Source organism: Drosophila santomea, chromosome 3R (genome assembly GCF_016746245.2).
Source record: "Drosophila santomea strain STO CAGO 1482 chromosome 3R, Prin_Dsan_1.1, whole genome shotgun sequence".
Lineage (NCBI taxonomy): Eukaryota > Metazoa > Arthropoda > Insecta > Diptera > Drosophilidae > Drosophila > Drosophila santomea.
In genome coordinates, this window is record NC_053019.2 from 5,759,634 (window position 1) to 5,766,666 (window position 7,033).

The following is a 7,033-nucleotide window of genomic DNA, read 5'->3' on the forward strand; positions in this document are numbered from 1 at the left end:
TATCATTAATATTGCACTGTAAAGAAAAACATCAATAGATAGGTTGCTAATATCGAGATGTACTAAAAGATCAAATGATATATTTGCACCATATTTACAGGTTTTCTTCTCTGAACCCCATCTTTAGTTCAATCCTACCTAGGTAGGCGGTGGTACTAGGACCACGACCGAGTGTCTACGTAAGGAAGAAACATATCATCGTAGGCTACGTTCTCGAACACCCTGTTTAGCAGGACAGTGAAGGCTTTGGTGAAGGCTTTGACTAGGCCGGGCTGCAACTCATTCCAGAACTCCACCCAGTTATCGTTGAACACCTTGTTCATGAAAATGGTTATGTCCGTGTTTTCCTTGTACAGCCCATCCAACCAAATGATCCATCTAGAAGTTGGAGTAGAAGGTAAATCAGGGAACTCTGGCCATTTGCCATCCAATTACCGATCCAAGTCGAGGCTGGGCACCAGACTGTAAACCTTTAGGTAGCGCTTGTCATTCCTGTACTCCACCAACGTCTTGATGGTCAAGGTAATCCGGAAGTTCTGAAAGTCGGATTGCAACGTCCCAGTGGTGTTGTAGGTGAATAATAAAATCCTGCCACTCATGTCGTAGGTGGCCTCATGCAGGAGGCGTGGCAAACGGACCTTCAGCACAATTTGCTTTTCATTGGGCTCGTACAGGAAGCCCTCGACGTGGGTGATTGTGGCATTATTGAATCCCTTGTTCACGTTGTTCCGTATTTGAAAGTCTATCCAGATGGGACCGCGACCGGGGGATTCCAAAATGATGGAATCGGAAAAGTTATAGGCGTCCAGCGGCGGGAGTCCTATCTCTGGGATGCCCTTGGGGTAGTGACGAATCAATGCATTGATACTTCTGACCAGGCAACTTGAGTCTCCGAAGTGGCACTTCTCAACATCTTCGGCTGGAAATGTTTACCTCGGTTAAAATCAGATAAACTTGGCACTGGACACCCACGCACGTAAGCTTGCTCCCGAGATTATAACTGGAATGCAGCAACACAGGAAAGCCACCAAAATCAACTTGTCCATTGCAATAGCGTAATTCAACTGACTGTGAAACAATAAACGCTTCGGTCACGAAATAGTAAACTGAACTCGAATGCTTAGAACCTGATCTAAGGGGAGCTTTTCAACTATCAACAATAAAGAATGTAATGCTAATTCATAGCTGCAACCGGTTTCAAGCAATATTCATCTTTGTCCTTTCAAGTCTCTAATAAAACAGCTTTAATAACCTTCAATCGTTTACTTCAAACTCTTTGGAAATGGGTAAGAACATGTCATCGTATGAAACCTTTTTGAAAATATCCTCGAAAACTGAGAGAAACACACCCGAAAATATTTTCAGGTTTTTGGGCTCCAGCTCGTTCCAAAACTCAACCCAGTGCAGATTGAAGACCTGATTAATGGCTATCGTCAAATCCGTGTTTGATTCGAAAAAGTTGTCTAGCCAGAACACCCATCTGTAAGGCAATTCTTGGTCAGTTTATATCGGATTACATGGGGGCTCAACTCACCGGTCCATGGTCACGAAAGGGGTTAGTTCGTATATCTTCAAGTAGCGCTTGTTATTCCGATACTCCATTATGACCTTCAGCTTAAGAACAAAGCGAAAGTTCTGAAAGTCCGAAAGGGACTCTCCCGTGGAGTTCATCTGTACAATCCACACTCTTCCTGTGCTAAAGTAGTCGCCCTTGTGGATGAGACTGGGTATCCGGCCGTGTATTTCAATCAAGCTGGATGTGGGATTCTCATCGAACCCACTCACCTTTGTGATCGTCGTGTTCTCGAAGCCGTAGTTCACTTGATTGAACAGATCGAACTTTAGCCAGAAGGCGCCTACCATTTCATCATTCCAAAACTTCGAGTTCCTAATGTCCACCACATCAATGGGTTTTAGTCCGATCGCCGGAATGCCTTTCGGGAAATACTTTATTACGGAATTCATAGAATTAACGATGCACTTAGAATCTCCAAAGTGGCACTTTTTTATTTCCTTTGCTGGGGCACCGAGTAATAATAAAAAATCGATTATTCCTAAAAGCACAGTAACGCAATGCCCTTTTTTGTTACCTACGCAGCATTTGGCCCTGCAACGATCCGATGATCTGAAGGAGCACCAGAACGCTCAATGTATCTCTCATTGTTGTACATTTGCGCCACTAGTATTCCATGTTGACTTCTATTGCCTTCAGCCGACGACTTCGATTTGAAACCATAGGCGGAACAATAACTAGAACTTAGTTGTGCGCTTAGTGCAACCGGTTTGCTCAAAAGCTCAACTTGTCCTATTTGCATTTTCAACTTGAGATATTTCAAATATTCAATGAAAATCAATTTTATTTGTAACGATGATGATTTGTACAATTGCAATCCAGTTGCACTTAGTAACTTTAATATCATTTTTAAGGACGATCTTTATTGGTAATCTAATTTAAACCTTTAGACAATCTGAACGCTCTTTATTTCTTTCTGACTGAAGAATTTTTAGAAGGTTTGAAAAGTATTCTATTAAAGTATCAGCTCGTTATTTTTACCACATCAACAGGCTCAAATTCTGAATTATTGAGACAGACTGCACAACCGAATTCGCTCCTATAGCATACATGAAATAAATATTTGTAGAAGATATAAGCGATATTAAAAATACTCTTTTAAACCGAATTGAAAAACCCTATTAAATATTATCTTTTTAAGACATTCGATTATTTTATATATTATATATAGTGGTATCATCAACCCATTCAAACTCACTTTCCTCTCACTTTTGGAAACTGGGAGACTACTTTGCATAGTAATGAACGGACGGGGGGACGGACAGATGAACATAGTTATATCGATTGTGATGTTGAAACTGATCTAAAATATTTAACTTTATATTGGTCAAAAATATCTTCTTCCCTTCGTTGCATAATTCTAGCTGTAATCAGTATACCCTGAAATACATAAAAACGACAATTATGCGATCTTTTTTATTATTTTCCATAGCATTTAAAGATCGCACGGTTCCAGATTAATAATAAACTGTTACATTTTAGGAAAAACAAGAGAGTACGCTATAGTCGAGTTCCCCGACTATCTGATACCCGTTACTCTGGTAGGGGTGCGAATCTAGTATACCCTTTTGCTCTACGAGTAACGGGTATAAAAATTGCGTTCCATCGATCTGCAGAACCAACAAAGTGATTATTGCAACTTATTTTTAAAAACTACAACCGGTTGAAAGCTTTACTCATTAATTTAGCAATTCAAAGTTCAGACATTTTTAAATCTTCAATGAAAATACAATTTATTATGCAATAAAGCGATTACGAAATAAAGGTATAAAATTACAATGTGATGTATAATAATACAATATTTTAATATTAATTTATTTTAGAGTCATTTTAAAGCCAAATGTATTTTATTTAAGTTGTATTCTTACTGTTTCAATCTTCAATAAAATCTAATATCATGTATTGCACTGTTTCCTAGCTTGTATTGCCATTAGTAGTCAATTGGCTAATAAACTTTCAATTCATAACAAGTATGACGCTTATATTTCCATTGCAATTTTCAAAGGTCAACAAAGAAAATGCGCATAAATCGAGAACCAGTTTTCATATTATATACATTTTTCCCCTCAAACTATTACATACAGGTATAATAGGCAAGCTTAGCAAAACATTTACAAATATGTTCGGGCAAATTCGTTAACCTACCTTACTAAAACTAGAAATTATGCTACGTTTAAGAATACAGTTCTAAACTTATGATTACTATGAGTCTTCATTGGATAGGAACAGATCATCGTAGGGTACGTTTTCGAATAAATTCTCAAATAGGCTTAGAAAGACGGTTTCGAACAGACGCAGAATACCCGGCTCCAGTTCGTTCCAGAACTCCACCCAATTCCGATTGAACAGATTGTTAACGGCTATGGTCAGGTCTTCATTGTCGGGAAAGAAGTTGTCTAGCCACATAATCCAGCTATTGAAAAGTAATAAAATGGGAAACACAATATGAATGATAATTGAATATGTACATGTAATAGAAATGGCAAATGAACTCACCGGTCCAACCTTATATTAGGAACTAGCTCGTAGATCTTCAAATATCGCTTGTTGTTTCTGTACTCGACACGCACTTTTAGCGAAAGAACGAATCGGAAATTGAGAAAATCCGACTCTGATGTTCCCTGGGAGTGTATATCGACGAACCAGAGCATCCTACCCTTGGCCACATAGTCGCCCTTGTAAACCAGCCGGGGAATCTTTCCGTGAATTTCAATTTTGGTCGCGGTGGGATCCTTGTCGAATCCTCTGATCTCCGTGATGGTGGTGTTCTCAAAGCCGTAGTTAATCTGGTTGATCAAGTTGAAGTAGTACCAAGCACCGCCCACCTGGGTATCGTTGACCAGCAACCAGTCTCGCACGGGCAGCACATTGAAGGGATTCAGATTGACCTCGGGAATGCCTTTTGGGAAATCTCTCAACAGTGCATTTGCCGACTCCACCAGGCACTTTCCGTCACCGAAGTGGCATTTTCTCACCTTGGCAGCTGTGGAAGAAGGTCTGTTTTAGTCGGTTCTATTGAGTATATTTTATTAAAGCACCCACGCAACTTCTGGCACTGCAGTCCATCGAACAGCTGAATCGTTATAACCACGTAGGCCAGGAAATGCATCTGATAGCGGATTCAATGCCAATCCTCCACAGGTAACGCTTGAGCTCGCAGTAGACCGATGCACTTGCACAGCCGATGGCAACTGCTTGGTGATCAAAACCGATTTGTTGTAATGGCGGAACATTTATAAGGAAATCTAAGCAGCGCCCATTATCATAACGTGTTACCCAACAGCCTATGTATGTGCTATACACTTACTGAAAAAATCACTTATTTGTAATGTGTTCAGATAACAGCACGGTCTATTTTATATTAAAGTAGAAGGCAAAAAATTCTCAGAACTGGAATAAAACAACTGACTGCTTTAATTAGCACTGCCGTGCTAATTCTCCCCTTAAAATGAGATCTAAGCTAAAAAGCTTCCGATATCTAAGCTTTCACCACCTCGAGATTTCCTATCCATTAACACAGATCTGATATAATAGACTTAAAGAAACATATCTTTATACGGTACTACGAATATTTGATCAGTTTTTTATTTACGAAAAGCCGAAGGATTTCCGACACCGAGACCGACCCAATACTGGTTTGAATTCATGTTCATCCATTCATTCACAATCAGGAAGAGATCAGTGTTTTCCACAAAGAAACTGTGCAAAATAAGAAAGCCTAAGTTGAAAAAGCTAAGTTTTGTATTTATTCTAAACCAGGATCACTAGCCGAGTTGATGTGGCCATGTCCGACCGTCTGTCCTTCTGTCGTTCCGTCTGTCCGTCCGTATGAACGTCGAGATCTCGAAAACTATAAAAGCTAGAAAGACAAAAACTGGAAAAAAAATATAAAGCGAAAATTTTGTGAATGTTTCTGTTATGATTCGATGCACTTTTTCTACAAGTTCGAGTTCAATAGCCACCCAAAAATCCGTCCAGTTCCGATCATCCATTTGTCAGCGATCACAGTAAGGTCTGTGTTTCCCACAAAGAGGTATTTAAGCTCCTGAATCCAACTGATAATAAAGTATGTACAATCCTATAAGCAAATCAAATAGCACCGATCCAAGTGCAAATTAAGACTACTTTGAATGTCTTGGCATATGTTTTGTCGTTGAACCAGTAGAACAAGAGTATTTACATTTATTGTAAGAAATTTGTTTATAAAATAAAGCCTCAGCGATGACCACAAGCCGAGTACCATGAATCTCCACTAACAAGTGCCAAGGATCTCGATGAATCGTGCGTCTTGGTAAAAGGGATGTCTTAAACCAGAGGACTCACTGGACACTTTGAATCCAATTATGCCGGAAGGGTAGATCACGATTCCCCTTTTAATTGAGTTCCAATATAACTTTATAGCATCAGAGGCATTTTTTTACCTTTGCGGCTTTTCATCAATTGAAGAAAACTAAGTTCAGCCATACACATTTGAAAAACGTTAATAACCAAATTAAGTGTTGAATGTAATAAAATTTGCACAATAATTCAAGGTTTAAATATTATATTGTATTTCTAATCCCTATAGAAATCTTCATATGGTAACTTGTTAGCTACTCGCTTGAGAATAGACTCTACCAATTGATCCACTGCAGAGGTGATACCCCTGCGAAGAGTATGCCAAATTTCCAACCACTTAGTGTTAGCCACAACGTTCATGGCTTCGCTCATTTCTGGGTTATTGAAAAGATTGTCGAAGTTCATATGCATGCTGGCAAGAAGACTTTATGTTAGAAATCATTTGGAAATCTGCTTGAACTGCGACATTACCCCTGCACATCCAGCAAGCACTTGACCTTGGCTATCCCAGCATATTGCTTTCCATCGCCTCGGAGATCCTCCAAAACCCGCACCTTGCAGCGAACGCGGCATTCCTTGATCTCCACATGGGCTTGACCTTTTCCATGAATGGGCATCGTCAGCAAACTGCCACGCATCTCGTAATACCCATCGAGTTTCAGCAATGGAATCCAGCCACTCAACTCCAGGACCCGCGGCAGATCCGCTGCGAATCCCTTTGCCTCCGTTACTGTTGAGTCTGCAAATCCCTTTACGGTGATGTTATGGAATCTCAAATCTAGGGTAGACGGTCCATCTGGTTCCATCCGACTGACGACTACATTCTCGAACCCAATGGAATCCAGAGCATCCAAGCCAATGGAGGGCAGACCATTGGGATACAAGCGCAGAATCCTGGTCACTGTTTCGGCTACGCAAATGGAATCGCCAGCCTTGCATTTCCCGATATCAGAAGCTAGAAGTTGTTCAATTTCCTTCAGTCCATTTACGTATCCTAGGTATACCCATCCACTTACGCAGCTGTCCCAAACTTGAAGCGCTCCACAGACAGCAAACAATCACGATTAGCCTCATTTCGAATTGGCTTAATGGTAATTAATGAGTGGCTTGCGACTAACTATT

General features: G+C 40.2%; 4 protein-coding genes across 6 annotated transcripts; all 4 read right to left on the reverse strand.

The window, feature by feature from the left end:
* Positions 1 to 39: 39 nt before the first annotated feature.
* On the reverse strand, positions 40 to 1,109 carry LOC120453058 (protein takeout). The gene is made up of 3 exons (XM_039637582.1): positions 977 to 1,109; positions 436 to 919; positions 40 to 378 (listed from the first exon to the last, which is right to left on the reverse strand). The coding sequence occupies exons 1-3, from the start codon at positions 1,044 to 1,046 to the stop codon at positions 156 to 158; spliced, it is 777 nt and encodes a 258-aa protein (XP_039493516.1). The 5' UTR covers positions 1,047 to 1,109; the 3' UTR covers positions 40 to 155.
* Positions 1,110 to 1,248: 139 nt separating this feature from the next.
* Positions 1,249 to 2,231, reverse strand: LOC120453057. Of its 3 annotated transcripts, XM_039637581.1 has the most exons (4): positions 2,091 to 2,217; positions 1,786 to 2,018; positions 1,535 to 1,723; positions 1,249 to 1,480 (listed from the first exon to the last, which is right to left on the reverse strand). In XM_039637581.1, exons 3-4 carry the CDS (start codon positions 1,669 to 1,671, stop codon positions 1,255 to 1,257), a joined length of 363 nt encoding a protein of 120 aa, XP_039493515.1. In that variant the 5' UTR covers positions 1,672 to 1,723; positions 1,786 to 2,018; positions 2,091 to 2,217; the 3' UTR covers positions 1,249 to 1,254. The 3 variants fall into 3 exon arrangements, with proteins under 3 accessions (XP_039493515.1, XP_039493513.1, XP_039493514.1); XM_039637579.1 differs by having other exon boundaries at positions 1,535 to 2,018; positions 2,095 to 2,231; XM_039637580.1 differs by having other exon boundaries at positions 1,535 to 2,018.
* A 1,127-nt stretch (positions 2,232 to 3,358) lies between these two features.
* LOC120453059 (protein takeout) lies at positions 3,359 to 4,781 on the reverse strand. The gene is made up of 3 exons (XM_039637583.2): positions 4,616 to 4,781; positions 4,070 to 4,556; positions 3,359 to 3,986 (listed from the first exon to the last, which is right to left on the reverse strand). The coding sequence occupies exons 1-3, from the start codon at positions 4,680 to 4,682 to the stop codon at positions 3,776 to 3,778; spliced, it is 765 nt and encodes a 254-aa protein (XP_039493517.1). The 5' UTR covers positions 4,683 to 4,781; the 3' UTR covers positions 3,359 to 3,775.
* Positions 4,782 to 6,111: 1,330 nt separating this feature from the next.
* LOC120453060 (protein takeout) lies at positions 6,112 to 6,994 on the reverse strand. Its single transcript, XM_039637585.2, has 3 exons — positions 6,928 to 6,994; positions 6,383 to 6,866; positions 6,112 to 6,323 (listed from the first exon to the last, which is right to left on the reverse strand). The coding sequence occupies exons 1-3, from the start codon at positions 6,983 to 6,985 to the stop codon at positions 6,128 to 6,130; spliced, it is 738 nt and encodes a 245-aa protein (XP_039493519.2). The 5' UTR covers positions 6,986 to 6,994; the 3' UTR covers positions 6,112 to 6,127.
* Positions 6,995 to 7,033: the final 39 nt, after the last annotated feature.

Bases quoted from the DNA above. Each gene is read 5' to 3' on its own strand.
- LOC120453059 (XM_039637583.2), bottom strand. From the start codon at position 4,682: ATGCATTTCCTGGCCTACGTGGTTATAACGATTCAGCTGTTCGATGGA. The intron at 4,557-4,615 runs GTGGGTGCTTTA...CTTCTTCCACAG, and splicing joins ACTGCAGTGCCAGAAGTTGC to CTGCCAAGGTGAGAAAATGC. The intron at 3,987-4,069 runs GTGAGTTCATTT...ACTTTTCAATAG, and splicing joins CCTAATATAAGGTTGGACCG to CTGGATTATGTGGCTAGACA.
- LOC120453060 (XM_039637585.2), bottom strand. From the start codon at position 6,985: ATGAGGCTAATCGTGATTGTTTGCTGTCTGTGGAGCGCTTCAAGTTTG. The intron at 6,867-6,927 runs GTAAGTGGATGG...AACAACTTCTAG, and splicing joins TTCAAGTTTGGGACAGCTGC to CTTCTGATATCGGGAAATGC. The intron at 6,324-6,382 runs GTAATGTCGCAG...TCTTCTTGCCAG, and splicing joins TGCTTGCTGGATGTGCAGGG to CATGCATATGAACTTCGACA.
- LOC120453057 (XM_039637579.1), bottom strand. From the start codon at position 2,161: ATGAGAGATACATTGAGCGTTCTGGTGCTCCTTCAGATCATCGGATCG. The intron at 2,019-2,094 runs GTAGGTAACAAA...TCGGTGCCCCAG, and splicing joins GTTGCAGGGCCAAATGCTGC to CAAAGGAAATAAAAAAGTGC. The intron at 1,481-1,534 runs GTGAGTTGAGCC...ATTGCCTTACAG, and splicing joins CCTTTCGTGACCATGGACCG to ATGGGTGTTCTGGCTAGACA.
- LOC120453058 (XM_039637582.1), bottom strand. From the start codon at position 1,046: ATGGACAAGTTGATTTTGGTGGCTTTCCTGTGTTGCTGCATTCCAGTT. The intron at 920-976 runs GTGCGTGGGTGT...AAACATTTCCAG, and splicing joins AATCTCGGGAGCAAGCTTAC to CCGAAGATGTTGAGAAGTGC. The intron at 379-435 runs GTAATTGGATGG...TCCAACTTCTAG, and splicing joins CCCAGCCTCGACTTGGATCG to ATGGATCATTTGGTTGGATG.